Below are 17,064 nucleotides of genomic sequence, written 5' to 3' on the forward strand. Positions count from 1 at the left end.
CCAAACCCACACTCCCCATGGCCCCGCACATGCCGGCTCTGAGCCACTCCGGCACGCACTCGCGGTCCCCCGAGGGCGGCAGGAAAGGAAAGGAAAGGAAAGGGGGGTGGTCCCACGCCTCCTCCCCGGCAGGATGCTCAGCAAACAAGAAAGAGCGCTCGGGTTCATCCCGCCCCACAAAAAGCGAAGCTGACAGCGCTGATTTCCGCGCCTCCCTCACACACAGACCTGAGCAGCATGAGACACATCCCCCACACGCATTTGAGACGTTCCTGCACCATTTCCTCTCCCACCGGAGGAGCAAACCTACACATTCCCATTCCGTGCGCGTGTGTCCTCCCTCGTGTCACCTCCCACATCCTCCCGGCAGCACCGCCGGGGACCCACGGCAAAACTTCCCACGGGCTTCCCACCACGCCACCCCGGAATTGTGAGGAATTCCAGAGCTCGCAGCCCGTCCCTGTCCCCGCCCTCGCTCCGTGCCACCGCTGGTGACACACACCGCGCTGGGCAACAGGAATTCAAACTGGCCAGGGAAGCAAACAGGAGGGTGATGGTTACTCAGGAAGCGAGAAGGACATTGCTCGCGAGCTGCAGAATTGTGTTGTTTAAAAGCACAATTAAGCAGTGTGTCTCGTACGTCACCAAAAGCAAGTGCTATACGCCTTTTAATCAGGAATCCTGTAATATTTGATTACATTTAATTAAACCTTCTTCAATCTCACATGCAGGCTAGAGGCTCAGAGTGGAGCACATTAAGGATTACTTCCTGGATGAATGCGTTCCGACCAAAGTTACTCCTCACTTCAAAACAAAATCCCAAAAAAACTGAGAAAATTTGGCAACAAATTCTTACTACTGACGATTCGCTCTGGAAAATTTCTCATCGAGCCTTCCGTATTTTGGAACATGCATTTGTAAGGCTTTTCCATTTCCCTGGGAAACAGCACGTCAGAATTGCCAGGAAAAAAAAAAAAAAAAAAAAAAAAAAAGTTGTGCCTCTCCGGTTTTCTCATTTTTAGATTAAATTTAAAGGAACTGGCGCATGTGTTTGGCAGTTAACCCCAAAGTCATCGGTGTATCTGTAATTCCTCCACAGGCACCAGGCAATTCCTCCAAAGCACCAAAGGCACCTTCAGGTAACTCCTCCAAAGGTTTAAAAATCCTCGACTCCGGGGAGAATGAGATGTTCCCGTTCACGCAGCCCAGGTCTCAGTGCCCTGGCGAGGAGCGAGAGATCTGCCAGGGCTGCAGCGTCAAGGTGCTGAGCAAGTGACTTCTGATCTCCTCCAGCCATCCCTCTGCTGCTACTTCAACATTCCTATTCCTCACTGCGCCAGCATTTTAAGTTTTGCTGCTATTTTTACAGAGCCGCCTCAGTGAGCGGAGCCGAGCCGGATCCCGCAATGACTCTAAAATCTAAAAATAAAAGCAGAATTCGGGCCGAGTGCGCGGTCCCGCAGCGATGCTCCCGATGCCAGCCCGGGGGATGGGGGGGGAATCGCTCCCCGAGCGCTCTCATCGCACGCGAACCGCGGCTCCTGCGCTCCACAAAGGCGCTCCACGCACCTTCCAGCAGCGAACAATAAAAGCACAGCAGCGCAGACACACGGGCCGAGCACGGCGGGGCTGCCGGCACCTACCGGAGCGGCTCCCTCGGCGCTGCTCCTGCCTCCCGACACAAACGCTCGGTAACTCCAGAGCGGGGTGGCTTATTCTGGCGGCGAGGAGATGGAATAAACACAGCGTGGGGATATCGTGACACCGTGCGGGGTCAGCAGCGCCGTGTCCGCTCCCACAGCCAGGGCCGGCCGCTCGTCCCGCACATCCCGCACAGCCCCGGCCGCGCTGCTCCGCGCCCGCTCCGCTTAAATAGCGCAGCCAAGGGAGCGGGAGGGCCGAGCAGCGAGGGCAGCGCCGGCCGGGGCGGAGCGGGGCGGGCCGGGCCGGTTCCCCCGCCCCGGGCTGGGCTGGGCTGGGCTGGGCCGGGCCCCGGTTCCGTGCCGTCCCCCCGCGGCGCCGGCCGGGCTGGGCCGGGCTGAGCTGGGCTGGGCTGGGCTGGGCCGGGCTCCAGCCCCGTGGCCGCCCCGCTGTCCGTCCGCACCCAGCAACCAGAACCGAAAGCGCCGCCCGAGGCCGTTCCCCGGAGCGATAGCACAAGGGGCCCCTTCGCGTTTCATTTATCACGCACCGAGCGTTTCGGTTCAGGCAGGGAGGGAAGGAGGGAGGGATGTCCCCGAGCACGACGAGGAGTGCGTGGGGTTCGCACGCGAGCCGGGAACACGCCGGGAATGAGCCGGGAACACGCCGGGAATGAGCCGTGTCAGCTCCAGTCACGCAGCACTCAGGAACACACCGTCCTCAGGGAAAGCAAGGACGGCACTCCGAGCCCTTCCCCGCGCCGCCGAGCTCTCGCTAATTAATGAGTAAGAGACAAACAGGGAGCCCATCCCGGAACAAAGTCACCCTGACTCACCGTGTGCACCCACACGCTGCCCCGCTCCCGGCTCTGCTCCTGCCGCTGACACACTCCCGAAAATGCAGCGTGCACTCCAACAGGTTTCCCGGAGAGGCTGTGGCTGCTCAAGGCCAGCCTGGCTGGGGTTTGCAGCAGTCTGGTCGAAGGAAGGTGTCCCTGCCCGTGGCAGGGGGTGGGGTGAGATGTTTTAAGGTCCTTTCCCAAGCAGGCAGCTATTGTTTATTGACGGAGTATTTCACAGGCGGCACTGGCTAAGAGCGCAGCTTGTCCCAAAGAGCTCCCTTTGTCCCAAAGCTGTGTCCGTGCTGTCACAGTCCGTCTGTCTGTCTGTACGTGTGATGGAGCACGGGCCGTGCTGGCCTGGCATGCTTCCCTGCTGAATCACTGCCTGCTCCCGGAGAAAAACCCCAGCGGGACACAGCCAGCAGCTCACACCGACACCCACCACCACAACCACATCCACAGCACTGATAATGGCCAGATAAACAACTGATAATGGAGTCAGGAACTTCAGAATGTGACATTCACGCTGATGGAACACCTATTGTGTTATCTGCCCAGAGAAGATGGGGTTCCCCATCCCTAGGAATGTCCAAGGACAGAGCTTGGAGCAGCCTGACCTTTGGAAGGTGTCCCCACCCATGGCAGGGGCTGGATGATCGAGATGAGCTTTAAGGTCCTTCCATCCCAAACCACTCTGGGCTTCCACAACTCGTGCTCTTGTTTTCTTTCTAAAGCCAGGCTTTCATTCCTTGTGCTCAGTGACTTCATGAAATTACACGTACAGAAAACACAGGCAGCTGGAGGGAAACTTGTTTTAAGGTGGCACAAGCTGTACAGCACAGTTGGAAAACTGTGCACAGCTGCATTTATAGTGCAGGTAGGATATGCCATTTTCCCAACATATTACAGAAATGGAGCTCCATAGAATCACAGACTTTCTGGGGTTGGGAAGGACCTTAAAGCTCATCCAGTCCTACCTTCCATTATCCCAGGCTGGTCCAAGCCCTGTCCAACCTGGCCTTGGACTTGCAGGGACCCAGGGGCAGCCACAGCTGCTCTGTGCCAGGGCCTCCCCAACCCTCCCAGGGGAGAATTTTATCCAATCCAAACCTATTCTTTGTCAGTTTGAAGCCATTCCCCCTTGTCCTGTCCCTCTCCAATGCAGCTGGAGAGAGAATGACTCAAGAGAAGCTGAGTAAAGGTGGCTTCCATATCTGCAGGAGCTGAAAACCAACAATCATCTATAAATTAATTGAGCTCTTGAGTGTCTGAGGGATCAGACAGAGCCTCCCAGTCTGTCTGGACTGGAGTGTTCCCGAGCAGGGTGACTGGGATGTGTCACATCCTCTTTCAGGGAGAAGGAGCTGCTCACACACACTTTATTTATGTGGTATTTATGTGCCACCAGCAGAACAGAAATTGCCACTTTGGAATAGCTCCCTTCACGCACGAGCTATAAATAAGAGGCACATATGGCTGATCTGCACACTGGGGTGGGCACAGCTCCCGCTGCACTGGGGCTGCGAGCATGGAACCAGGCAAAGGCAGAGGCTGCAATAACCATCTTTCCCCAAACAAATATGTAATTAAATGAAACACACCACACCAGACCCTCGGACACCCATTTCTGAGGCCATCCCACACAAATATAGAAAGAAACTGACCACCATGAAAGCATGATCTCATCTTTAAATACATGTTTAAAACTTAAGCAAGAGAAAGAAAGCTTTAATTATTTCTTTCAGATGGTAAACGGCCCCAGCTGAATACAGCAATTTACAACTCTGACTTGCAAATACAGGATAATCAGTATGCACACTTGGATTCGCTGATGAAAAGAGGGGAAACATCTGACTTAAATGTTTGTGATAAAACAACAAAGCTCTCAGGCTCCAGCACATTTTTTTCTAATGACAGAACTCCTTTTCCACCTCAACTCTTGCACAATGAGCATTCTTCACTTCCTAAAACACACCCCAGTACAGGAAAGTTCATTGTCCTTTCTAGTGTTTCACACAAGGCAACAAACAACACAACTAACAAAGGGATCACAGAATGGTTGGGGTGGCAAAGACCTTAAATCTCACCTCATTCCCACCCTGCCATGGGCAGGGACACCTCCCACTGTCCCAGGGTGATCCAGCCTGGCCTTGGGCACTGCCAGGGATCCAGGGGCAGCCACAGCTGCTCTGGGAATTCCATCCCAATATCCCACCCAGCCCTGCCCTCTCTCCATTCCCTGTATCCTGTCCCTCCACCCCTTGTCCCCAGTCCCTCTCTGAGCTCTCCCTGGATCCTTCTCCTCTCCAGGGGAACATTCCCAGCTCTCCCAGCCTGGCTCCAGCCCTGGAGCAGCTCCATGGAATCCTCTGGGCTCTCGCCAGCAGCTCCAGGTCCCTCCTGTGCTGTGTCCCAGATGTGGGGGCAGCTCTGCAGGTGGGGTCTCACCTGAGCGGGGCAGAATTTCTCCTGCCCTGCTGCCCACGCTGGGCACGGGAGGTTCTGGGGGCCAGGCTGGGTCATGCTGAGCTCCCAAATTCTCCTCAAGGCAGCTCCCAGTGCCTGGATTTGTGCTTTTCCATCCCAAAGCTCGATGGCCAGTGCTAATCCCCTGCAAATGCCACCCCAAGCTGTCCCCTTTGCCAGCCAGGGTCGGTGAGCACCCAGGGAAAGGAAAGGTCAACGATGCAGACATTTATTAAAATGTAAGAGCAGGGAAAAGGGAATTTCTGATGTGCTGTGAGGGTGAAACGATGGCAGGCAGGTTTCACTGACGGGAAGGAAGAGGCAGGAGGGCAGCAGAGGTTTTATTTATTTATTCACAGCTGCACTCACGAAGCCTTGGCTGGGCTGACACCTACTGGGCTCCACTTGCTGTGCTCGGTCCTCAAAACAAGGCAGGCAGAAATAGCACAGTCTAAACACGCCAAGATGAAATTTCCTAGTAATTAAATTCATTTCTTAATGAATTTCTATTCATTACTTTCGTTCTGTTCGTTCATGCTATTAGTCTCCAGACTTTATCTGTTAATACACGATAACCTAGAGCAGCTCAATAGAAGAAAGTGCTGCTGGTCTTTAAAATAAAAATTTTCTTGGTGGTTAAACATTCACTGTGTGTTGGGGAGTTTTTAGTAAACCTCATTTTTTTTTTTTCACGCTGCTCAAAAGAAAAGTCTCAAAACTAGAGTGGTTCTAATTAATCAATGAACTCTTTTAAATTCAGACCAAACTTTTACATTTGCAGCTGGCAGTAACCAAAGTCATTTCCTTGGTCTCAAATACTCCCTCTTTTAACATCTTGTACTACTAATTAAAAGGTTTGGAAGCTACTGAATATCAAGTCTGGTGAAAACAGCATTTATCAGGGAAAAAAAAAATCATTGTACATGAGTATCACCACACCTCTGGTTATTTCACTATCAAATAATCTTATCTCAGGAAGTGATTTAGGATTGATGAATTTGGATAGGGAACACTGGATTCCAGGGTGGGCCCTTTTCCGGGAGATCTGTCAGGAGTTAATCATTTCTGCAGAGGTATTTTAGTGCCCCAGGCAGGGGAATGGACCTCGACCCTTGGCCTGTGTGAGCAGAGAGCAGCTCTGTGTTTTCAGGTCAGCACAGCAGCACCACCCAGCTGGAGCCTGGTCACTGCTGAGAACTCCTGGCTATCTCAGCGAACAAAAAATCATCCAGCACAGAACTATTTTCTCTTTCTGTTCTATCACTCACACTCAGGTGAGCAGTTTCCCCAGAACTCAGCCTTCCAGGTGGAGTTTCCTCCTGCAGCTGGACCGGTCTGAGGGGGAATTTAATGATGCTTCCAAACTAAAACAGTAATATTTAAAAAAAATCTTTACACTTTATTTTTTTTAAAAATGCATGTAGTGAGCATTTGCAGGGAATCAGGTAGAGACTGAGACCAGGTAACACTGGACAGTAAAAAATACCAGACACTGAGACTGATCTGCTGAAGCACCCATCCGATTTGGAAGCTGATGTAAATACACAAATTAATACATGAAATGAGTCCAAACATGCCCACAGTGGGGAAAGGCTCCTCTGCTTTAGATGGGATTTTGTTGAACTGCTGCACCCTCTCGTGGAAGTCTCTTAAATCCGTGTAAACCCTGGAAATTTATTCAAGGCCAAAGCAACACTTACCAATCCTCAAAGAACACAAACGGATTCATAAAACACCACTGACATTTTTTAGGATAATGACACTTCCCAGGTGGATCCTGCCAGCAGGTGAGCAGTAATGTGTGGATGGCAGTGCTTTGGTCCTTTCTCCTTTAGACCAACTCCTTTGTAAACTAAACAAAATGGGAATGTTCCTTTAAAAAGCAGCGTTGGCCAACTGAAAGCTAAATATTTTCTAAAATTACCAGATAGCTCTACCTAGCAGACAGACAGTTTATGATCTACATTCGAATAATGTAATTAACACCTAGTTCTGTTTTACCAACAGGTAATTTACTATCTACATGCAAATAAAGTCCACTCTTCAACCAAAAATTCCAATAAATTGACAAAAGGATGCCTGGGAGATAACAGCACTGGCCTGTTTAACATCTGAAAACCAGCTAAGAGCTGCTCCTGGAGAAGTTGAAGGTGTGAATGAAGATCTCTGTAGATATCCCTGGAAAAGGTCAATCCTTACAAGAAAAAAGGGAGAGGCCTTGTAAATTTGAATTCCTCCCAGGCTCTGCATGACTCAAACAGCAAGGAGGGAACCAGGAGTGTTAACACCTTAAACTGAGAATAACGGAACAGCATGCACAAGATCCATGCTAAATTCAACAACACATTTTTTCTTGTAAGATGCAGGAACTGAAGAACCAAAAATCTCAAGCTCAGGGAGCAGCTGGGTGGGCCCAGGCTGCAGAACACCTAAATAAAACCAGCCCCAGGATGATGCAGAAAGAGCCAAATGCCTGCTCTGCTCAGCAGCTGTTCCTGGAAACAGCCTGGAGTGCCAGGAGGAGGAGATGCTCTGCAAATGAGAATCTGCATTTGGACATTTCTTTCCACAAGAATTCTGTGTGGGAGCACACTAGAAATGCTTTATTCCTGGGATCATCCATCTGTGTGTTGCTGGATCCAGCATTCCTGAAGGGTCCAGGATACTGCCTTGCTTCATTCATTCTGTTCATGACTTTCTGTCTTTCACATTTCCTAAGATTTTTTTAAATTAGGGAAAAAAACTTGGTAGAATTTTTTCTAACCAGGCTCAGGTGGAGCCATGACTGGCCAGCTGGATAACACAAAGTTTTCTGTGGATGCATTAATCCCCAAATGTTCCAGGAGATGAAGCAATCAGTAACACCCCCTTCTATTACCTCAGCCAAACATTCCTCACATGGCACTCCAGTTTTAGTTCATCCTTCTCACTTTCGGTATTTGCATTTTAGGAACAGCCAGCACAGGGATGGTCAGCTCTTCTGACAACACAAAATGTTCCCGTGGTTCAGGTCCAGGTGCTTGCCAAGCTGGAGGCTGCAGGAATGGAGACCCCAGAGACAGAGGTGGGAAGTGGCACAGAGCACCCTGAGCCCCTCCCACAGTGCTGAGGGAGGGAGCAGCAGGGTGGGTGGGTGCCAGGATGACACAAACCAGGCTCAGAAACGCCATCTGCATTTCCCTGCTCCCTCCCACTGCCAGGGATCCAACCTGCTGAACTGCAGCAGGATAATCCCACTGCAATCACCTCACACATCCCTGATCCCTCCCAGTGCCAGGATAATCCCACTGCAGTCACCTCACACACTCCTGATCCCAATCACTGCTCTGGGATAATCCCACTGCAATCACCTGACACATTCCCAGTGTGGGGACATGGGAGAGCCACTCTGGGGCTGCTGCTCAAGTGACACAAGTTCACTGTCCCATACAGAAATGACTGCTTGATTGCCTTGATGTTGTGGTTATTTTCCAAACAGTGCCTCTGATATTGCCTTTCAAAAGTGGTCATTTCCAAACTGTTCCCAGAATAAATGCTGAGCAAGGCTGAATCTATTCCTAGACATGATTTCATTCATGTGGTCCACAGGCACAAGAACCTTAAAAATGCTAAAGAAGGAAACTGGAGCAGATGAGACCATTTCAAGACATCAAAAATGGGTCACATATGCGACACACTGGGCTGCCTTCACCGACAGCAAATGCCACAGAAATGCAGCGATTCCCAGATTTAGAAATGATTGACACCTCTTTTGGGGGCTACATTCCAGTGGAAAGTGTCCCTGCCCATGGCAGGGCTTGGAATGAGATGAGCTTTAGGGCTCCCTCCAACACAAATCATTTTGGGATTCTAAACCACATGGAGGAACTGATTTTTCTGGAAAATAACACTGATCATGGCTCCAATTTGAAACCTCAGACACCACAGAATGTTTCAGGAAAAGCACAGCACACAGGAGAACTGGAAAGCCTCTCACTCACCCAGTTCTCACACACACGGAGGAGCTGCTCTGCTCATGAGTGTCATGCTCATCCAAAGGAAGTTTTCCTTTGTATTTAAACAATTCCCCATCAGCTGATCCCAAACTCAGCACATTAATCCCTTTCTGCATGATAAACTGCAGTAATCTGACACAAAGGTGTTTTGATGCTATGCACACATCAGTGGCAACAAGAAAATAAACAAAGCAAATCCTACCAGGAAATGTCACTGCTCTCATTTAAATTTTTCATCTGAGTCCCCCTAATAAATTTAGAAAGAAAGTGAGAGCAGTAAAGACAAGCCATGTATTTTCAGAATACTTAGCACTGCTGCTTCAGAAGAGATTTGATAAGAAACCTAACTGCCAAGTTACAAAGACAACAACATTCATTTTCCTGTCACAAGACAACTTTTGCTTTTGGGTCACTGAGCCATTGCTCCTCTGACCTTGATGCCTCACATTTCCAACAGCTTCTCAATGAGGATTTAGCCAAGATGCAAATTTAAGCACTTAAAAACAAGACCTGGAATGGTTTCATTTGTTGTCAAATAAATGAAGTGGTGGCCCTGTTTATTTTTGGGGAAGCATTTATGACACACTCAGGGTATGAAGCTCTCACTGTACACAGAGTTCTGCCTGAAGCCACAGCTTGCCAGAGGCAGGGGCTTTAAAAAAAGCAAAGTGCTCATTTGTTTTTTCAAGAAAATCTTTTATCATTCCACTGCCTAAATCAATGTCTTCTTTCATCCTAATGGGGAGACAGATGGTCACTGGGCAGATTTCATTCCAAAATGACAGCATCCTTCCCATGTAAACCAAACCAAGAACAAAAACACTTAATTACATCCCACCACAACACAAAACAAGTGAGAGGAAGGAAGAAACCTGGGCAAGGGCAGAGATAATGACTAATCTAAATCTTGACACCATCTTAATTTCCCCCCCAGTTTCCAACTATTTTATACGACTCTAAGCACACTCTGATTAATTCCTGATGTTTTCTGCTAGAGAGGTTTGGGTTGGGAGGGACCTTAAAGCCCATCCATGGGCAGGGACAGGGTGGGTTGAACCTGTTTTACAAAGAAACCAACCCTGACCTCCACTCTTGCTGAAGAGCCATCCCCAGCACACTTTTGGGGATGCCACCTAAACTGCATTTCCTACCTGTGGAAGTCAGGAACTGCTGGAAGCACTTCAGGAGAGGTTCATCCCTGGCAGTGCCCAAGGCCAGGCTGGACAGGGATAGTAGCAGGGCTGGAATGAGCTGGGCTTTAAAGCCTCTCCCAGCCCAACCCATTCCACGATTCCACGATGAGGAGAGGGCTGGGTTCCTGCTGTGGCAGCTGGGGAGCTGCACACCTGCCCTCTGAGCACAGGTATGGTACTCACAGGTGTTCCTGCTGCTCCCCAGAGCTCCTGTGCTTCATCTGACAGGCTGGTGTGTCCCCAAAGCCAGCCTGGGAATCCCTGCAGGACAGGGATTTCCAAGCCTGCAGGAAGGTCTGGCCAGCAGAGTAACTCCCATGGTTGCCTGCAGATAACATGGCATCAACAGATCCTGTCAGCACACTGCATCAACACACTCTGAAATTAAAACCTGCTCTCTTTGCTCTTGGAAATTTATTATGAGCTCAAAAAGCAGAGTCCTACTGCACTCAAGTGTTGTATAAAGCTCTCTCATAATGAATTCATTTTGATCATATTTAACCTCAGGTAAATTTAATCTCATTCCCATGTAGCATTTCCTCATGGCATGCACCTGAAGTGTTTTCTTGGAAGTAAAGGACACTAGTAGCTGGAGGGAAATAAATGGGGGAAATTATTTGAATTAAATTTTAGAAAAATACATGCTTTGCTAAATGAAGTTTACACTAAAACGTTAAAGATATGAAGAGGATGTTCCTCCCAAAATCTCTGCGGGCTGGCACCACAAAGTGAAAAGCAGCGAGCAGCAGGGAGGGCACTGCACTGCTCCCCAGGCTGGGGAGGAGCTGGGGAAGAGCAGGAATGGTTCTAAAAGCCTGAAACAAGAGAGAAACTGTGCTGTGGGAGCTGGAGGGTGGATTTTCACAGCGGGGGAAACACGAGAGCAAACAGGGCCAGTGGGCACTGCTTGCCCACAGCCCAACTGGGACACCCCCAGCGACCCCGGCCCGCCCGGACTCACCTGCCTGAGCCACGAGGGAGCGGGGCTACATCGGGATGGGATAATGGGATAACGGGATAACGGGATGTGGATAGGATCGGGACCGGGATGGGATCGAGACCAGGATGGGGATCGGGATGGGATCAGGATGGGATTGGGGCTGGGAACGGAACAGGATTGTGTCGGGATCGGGCTGAGATCAGGGCAGGATCGGGATGGGATCGGGCCGGGATCAGAACCGGGATTGGGCCGGGATCCTGACGGGATCAGGCCAGGATCCAGACGGGGATCGGGCCCGGATCAGGCCGGGACGGTGCCGGGATCAGGGCCGGGACGGTGCCGGGATGGTGCCGGGATCAGGACCGGGATGGTGCCGGGCCGTGCCGGGATCAGGGCCGGGATCAGAGCCGGGATCAGGGCCGGGATCCGAGCCGGGATCCGAGCCGGGATCAGAGCCGGGATCAGGGCCGGGATCAGGCCGAGCCGTACCGGGATCAGAGCCGGGATCAGAGCCGGGGCCGTGCCGGGATCAGGCCGGGCCGTACCGGGATCAGAGCCGGGATCAGAGCCGGGATCAGGCCGGGCCGTACCGGGATCAGAGCCGGGATCAGAGCCGGGATCAGGCCGGGGCCGTGCCGGGATCAGAGCCGGGATCAGAGCCGGGATCAGGCCGGGCCGTGCCGGGATCAGGCCGCGCTCCGGAAGCGCTCCCGCCCGCCGGGCCCGCCCCGCCCCGCCCGCTGTCCCTGACCCGGAGCCGCTCGGGCCGCGCTGACGCTGCCTTGTCCCGGTCCCGCCGCCTTGTCCCGGTCCCGCCATGGCTCCCAAAGGCGGCCCCGGCGGCCGGCAGCAGTCCGAGGAGGATCTGCTCCTGCAGGACTTCAGCCGCAACCTCTCGGCCAAATCCTCCGCGCTCTTCTTCGGCAACGCCTTCATCGTGTCCGCCATCCCCATCTGTGAGCGGGCCTGGGGGGCGGCGGCCGTGAGACCTGGGAGAGGAGACCTGGGAGAGGGGGATCAGAGACCCTGAGGGGAGAAAAATACCCTGAGAGAGGGGCCAGAGACCCTGAGGGGATGGGGAGATTGGGAAGAGGGATCGGGGCTCCCCAGCGCCCACCGCGGGCCCTGTCCCGATTTTCGCGGCGGATCCCGGGGCTGCTGCTCCGAGCCCGGCTCCGAGCCCTGTGGGATCGGGTCCTGGTTCTGAGCTCTGTGGGATCCTGGCCCCGGTCCCTGTCGGATCCTGTTCTGTTGGCCGTGTCGGGTGCTGGTTCTGAGCTCTGTGGGATCCCAGTTATAGCCCTATCGGATCCTGATTCCAGCCCTATTGGATCCCGGTTGTGGTCCTTATGAGATCCAGCCCTATCAGTCCCGTTTCCATCCCTATGAGATCCCGGTTCCAGCCCTATGGGATCCCGGTTCCAGCCCTTTCAGATCCCGGTTCCAGCCCTATGGGATCCCGGTTCCAGCCCTATCGATCCCGGTTCCAGCCCTGTCAGATCCCGGTTCCAGCCCTATGGGATCCCGGTTCCAGCCCTATCGGTCCCGGTTCCAGCCCTATGGGATCCCGTTTCCAGCCCTATCGGTCCCGGTTCCATCCCTATGGGATCCCGGTTCCATCCCTATGGGATCCCGGTTCCAGCCCTGTCGATCCCGGTTCCAGCCCTATGGAATCCCGTTTCCAGCCCTATCGGTCCCGGTTCCATCCCTATGGGATCCCGGTTCCATCCCTATGGGATCCCGGTTCCAGCCCTATCGATCCCGGTTCCAGCCCTATGAGATCCCGGTTCCATCCCTATCGGTCCCGGTTCCAGCCCTATAGGATCCCGTTTCCATCCCTATGAGATCCCGGTTCCAGCCCTGTCGATCCCGGTTCCAGCCGTGCCGTGCCCGGCCGGCAGGGCAGCATTACTGACGTGTCACTGCAGCAGCGCTGCTCTCACAAAGCCCCTTTCTCTTTCAGCCGCGCTCAAAGCTCATTTCCCCCTTCCAAAGTATTTTTAATGCAGCTGGAAAACCCCCAAGTGATTTTGGAGGAGTTGGCTTTGCTCAGGGCAGAGGCTGTGGAATTACAGAGCTCAGATCCTGTGTGGGGCTCCAGTAAGGGACGTTTTTCTTGGAGAGAAATTGCTTTAAATAGCATTCTTCTTTTTTTTTTTTTTTTAAGGGCTTTATTGGAGAATATGGCACATGGATCTTGTTCAGTCTGCAGTTCTGTACAGTGTCATGACCCTTATCAGTACCTATCTCGTGGCTTTTGCATACAAAAATGTCAAGTTTGTCCTCAAACACAAGTAAGTTTTGAATTTATTATTTAATAATTTCACAAAACCACCATTTACTACTGTAGTTTTTTATTAATAAGAAAGCCTGAAATGTTGCTCCAAAAAGTATTTTGCACAGAAGTATCCCCTAAGTGGTTTCTTTTGTTCTCTTGTAATTATAGTCAAATCTTGTCAGCTAAGAGTATGGTGAAATACTAACTCCACCATTGTGCTCGCTGAGTATCACCAAAAATAATGTTTAAATTATATTGTTACGTGAATTATATTGCTTTTAGTAATTGCTGTAATTATTTCTTGTTGTCCCTTCACCTTGCCCGGTATCTTGGCTAAGTTGAATTCTTCACTGCACATAACCCTTCCTGTAATGCCAGGGTGGGCTGTGGGGTTTTTTTTTTTCCCCTTTTTGAAGCGTGACATGAGTGCTGGTGCTTACAGAGTGGCCCAGAAAAGAGAAGATGCAGTTTCCAAGGAGGTGACTCGCAAGCTGTCCGAGGCAGACAACAGGAAGATGTCCCGAAAGGAGAAGGATGAGAGGTGAGCTCTGTCCCCTTCCTTCTCCCCATTGTTGTAGGATTGCCTTCAATGTTTGTAAGGCTCTGGCCTGGCTCTGTGCTTGGCACTGTTTTTTCTGCATTTTGCCCACGGCAGGGGGTGGAATGGGATGAGCTTTAAGGCCCCTCCCAACCCAAACCATTCCAGGTTTGTGTGATATCCATTGATTTAAATGGATTGGAAATTTTGTCTCCACTCGCTCTTATAGGATTCTGTGGAAGAAAAATGAAGTTGCAGACTATGAAGCAACAACTTTCTCCATCTTCTACAACAACACCCTCTTTCTGGTCCTGGTCATCATTGCTTCCTTTTTTGTGCTGAAGAACTTCAACCCCACTGTGTATCCTTTATCCCACCCTAAAACCCCCACAGCCCCACACTCCTGTTAAGTTGTCACCACTAGCTGTAGTTGTTGCCATTCCTCTGTTGGGAAGTGCAGCTCATTGGAGTACAACAGCTTAGAGTGTTGAAACAAAAATAATAATTTACCAAAAAAAAAGCCTCCCACCCACGTGAATGTGACATGAGACGTTTTTAGGATATTATTTGGAGAGTATGCAGGAATTCTCCTGGCTTTGCTGCTTCCCCTGCAATTTTGGAGTGAGGACACAGCTCAGTTTCCTGCAGAAACACTGTGTCAGTGATGGTTGCCAGGAGTTCTTCCCTGACAGGATAACTCCAGTAACTCACAAGTAAAATGTTTTGTTCCTGAAGGATATTAGTAATAATAAATAAATAATTAGTAAATAAATTAGTATTGCCAACAAGGCAGTTAATTCAAAATCTATATTTATAAAACTTGTAAGAGAACAGGTTTAACTTTATGGATGTCTTAATTCTGAAGGTGAGTTCTGAAACTCTGTTCCAGCTTGCAATATTTCAGTTTAGAACTACAGAGAAAAAAAACATTTCAATTCCTTCATTTTCCTAAAACTCCTACTAACTGTTGTGTACCAAGGAAGGATCTTGACAATTCCTTAACCTGTTCCCTACAGAAACTACATCCTTTCTATCAGTGCTTCCTCAGGACTGATTGCTCTGCTGTCCACAGGATCCAAGTAGCCACAAAACCCTCAGCAGTTTCTGTGAGAGGCTTCACCTGCCATGAAAATGCCTAAGGGTGGAATAGGAATATTATTTTTTTTGTTTTTTTAGCATGAGGAAAATGTGGGGAGGGTTTGAATCCAATTGAATTATATTTACTTTTGGTATCTTTACATGGTATTTGATATTGGAGTTACTCAGTTTTGGATTTTTTTACTTAGCAAGGAGAGAGGGAGTGGGGTGTGGGCTGGGAGCAGACATCACCTTTCTGCAGCTCCACCCTGGGGACAATCCATTTATCATTGTGACTTGAAAAGTTGTAATAAAAAGGAGCTTTTTTGGCTATTTGATTCCTTATATTCTCAATCTTCATTTCAAAAAAAAAAAAAACAAAAAACCTAGGGATTTTCATATCTAGGTTTGTCAGCTCTTTCTGCTTCCTGAAGAGGAGACTTCTACAAGCTGAAATATTCCTTAGAATATTTTCGAGTAGATTGGAGTCAAGACAAAACCTAAATCTCCTAGGAAAACACTTTTGGAGTGGCTTGAATGTACTTTTTTTTTTTTCCTTAATCTTCAAAGTTGTAAGTAAATAAAAAACGCTGCCAGTCTCCCTGCACAGCTTAAGAAAAATGCTTTAGCTGGCTTTTAATAATGGGTTTATCAGACAATCCTGTGCCTTCATTTCTGCCTAGCACTGGAGCAGCTGTTCTTAAATACCAGACTCTACTGATATTAATGGAATCCCTGTTACAGATCCTGCCATTACAGACTTGGGATCCTAAAGAGAGAAGAAAGAGAAAGTTTATAATCAGATTTATTGTAACAATTACTCTGCTCATCTTGGCTTCAGTAAGATTAAATGGAAAATAGAGTAAAATGGAGCAGTAGCAGACAGTAATGGCTCTATTTCTGACAAATTCAAGTACTTTTGGTCATTTAATACTCTCTAATTAACTGTCTTCTCTCCAAATACATGGATTTTTCTTTATCCCTTCTGCCTGACTATTCAGCACTGGAAGGACACATTGCATAAATGGAATGTGCTGCCTGCCTTGGACAATTTCCCTTTCCTTGGCCTCATTTATAAGGGATATAATTGATGGGTTTTAGGCTGAGTATTTAGCTCAGAGATTTTTAACAAACCTCTCTGAACAGGCAGAGCCCAGCACAAAGCCAGGCTGGCTCCTCTGGGAGTTCTTTGATGTTGCTGTTTTACCTCTGTTCCTCTCAGAACCCCCAGTACTGAATTCAAACCCTTGAAAAAAGTTAAAACTCACTCTCCTGGCTGGGCTGGGAGGCTCAGGTGTATTTACACCTTCAGCCAGGTGTATTTTCCAGAAAATCTGCCTGGAGACTTCTTGGGAGCAGCACTTCTGTCATTGCTGTCAGCTCACTGAGTCTTTTATTACCAGCTTTTCATCTTCTCTTAGGGCTTTTTTGGTATTGACAGTTGCTGAGGCCCAGAGCTTAGTGAGTGTCAGAATTTTCCTGGAGAGGGAACATTGAGCACTGACAGCCTGAAACAAAAGAAGGGTGGGTGGGGTGGGTTGTGTTCTGCAAAAAACCTCATCTTGAGCCTTCACAGAAAAGTTTGGGGCTTTTTTTTTTGGTTAGATTTTTGCTCACTTTTTCAGTTGGTTTTTTTTTTCTTTAGAGGTGATGTTTGGTTTTTCTCTTGCAATCCCCACTACAAGCTGCAATAATAAATAAAAAATTCAACATAACATACTGAAATTATATTTCTCTAGTCTAATGCTGAGGGTTAACCTAAAGCTGAGCTGCTGCTTGGCCTCACATTGCCCTCAGAGCCTGTAAGGGACAATGCCATCTCCTCAATTAAAGCTGGGAATTGATCTAGTTTTAATGCATTCCTGGATTCCCAAGTACATAGAAGGGGAAGAGAGAACATTAAATTGTACCTCCAGAGGGAGGAAAAAGAATTAGTCTGCAACTGGGAGGATAATTGTATTAAATTAATAAAGCTGTTAACTGTGTAATGGTTGAAGCCATTGTAAAAATGAACAACAGTGAGTGGAAATGCAGCAGTGGGGGATGCTCCCAGGGCAGGGGAAGGTGGGCTCCACCTCAGCTGGCTGGGACTGGC

At 49.5% G+C, this 17,064-nt stretch overlaps 2 protein-coding genes across 7 annotated transcripts in view; one reads left to right on the plus strand and one right to left on the minus strand.

Annotated features, from left to right (window-relative positions):
- TIPARP (TCDD inducible poly(ADP-ribose) polymerase) overlaps positions 1-11,787 on the minus strand; it is a 25,860-nt gene extending 14,073 nt beyond the window's left edge. The window contains exons 1-2 of one of the 6 annotated variants that reach the window (XM_088171105.1): positions 11,622-11,787; positions 10,320-10,461 (exon numbers count right to left, since the gene is read on the minus strand). The gene's annotated coding sequence lies outside the window, so the exon portion shown is untranslated. Of the gene's footprint in view, positions 1-856; positions 966-1,643; positions 1,908-2,476; positions 2,637-10,319; positions 10,489-11,565 lie in introns of those variants that run through there. The other 5 variants (XM_088171106.1, XM_088171107.1, XM_088171104.1 and 2 more) reach the window with 5 other exon arrangements.
- On the plus strand, positions 11,753-15,307 carry SSR3 (signal sequence receptor subunit 3). Its single transcript, XM_014886172.2, has 5 exons — positions 11,753-12,032; positions 13,244-13,370; positions 13,797-13,895; positions 14,122-14,253; positions 14,909-15,307. The coding sequence occupies exons 1-5, from the start codon at positions 11,894-11,896 to the stop codon at positions 14,973-14,975; spliced, it is 564 nt and encodes a 187-aa protein (XP_014741658.1). The 5' UTR covers positions 11,753-11,893; the 3' UTR covers positions 14,976-15,307.
- Positions 15,308-17,064: the final 1,757 nt, after the last annotated feature.

The sequence above is a fragment of the Sturnus vulgaris genome, chromosome 10 (genome assembly GCF_052056855.1).
Source record: "Sturnus vulgaris isolate bStuVul1 chromosome 10, bStuVul1.hap1, whole genome shotgun sequence".
Lineage (NCBI taxonomy): Eukaryota > Metazoa > Chordata > Aves > Passeriformes > Sturnidae > Sturnus > Sturnus vulgaris.

Bases quoted from the DNA above. Each gene is read 5' to 3' on its own strand.
- SSR3 (XM_014886172.2), top strand. From the start codon at position 11,894: ATGGCTCCCAAAGGCGGCCCCGGCGGCCGGCAGCAGTCCGAGGAGGAT. The intron at 12,033-13,243 runs GTGAGCGGGCCT...TTTTTTTTTAAG, and splicing joins CGTGTCCGCCATCCCCATCT to GGCTTTATTGGAGAATATGG. The intron at 13,896-14,121 runs GTGAGCTCTGTC...TCGCTCTTATAG, and splicing joins CGAAAGGAGAAGGATGAGAG to GATTCTGTGGAAGAAAAATG.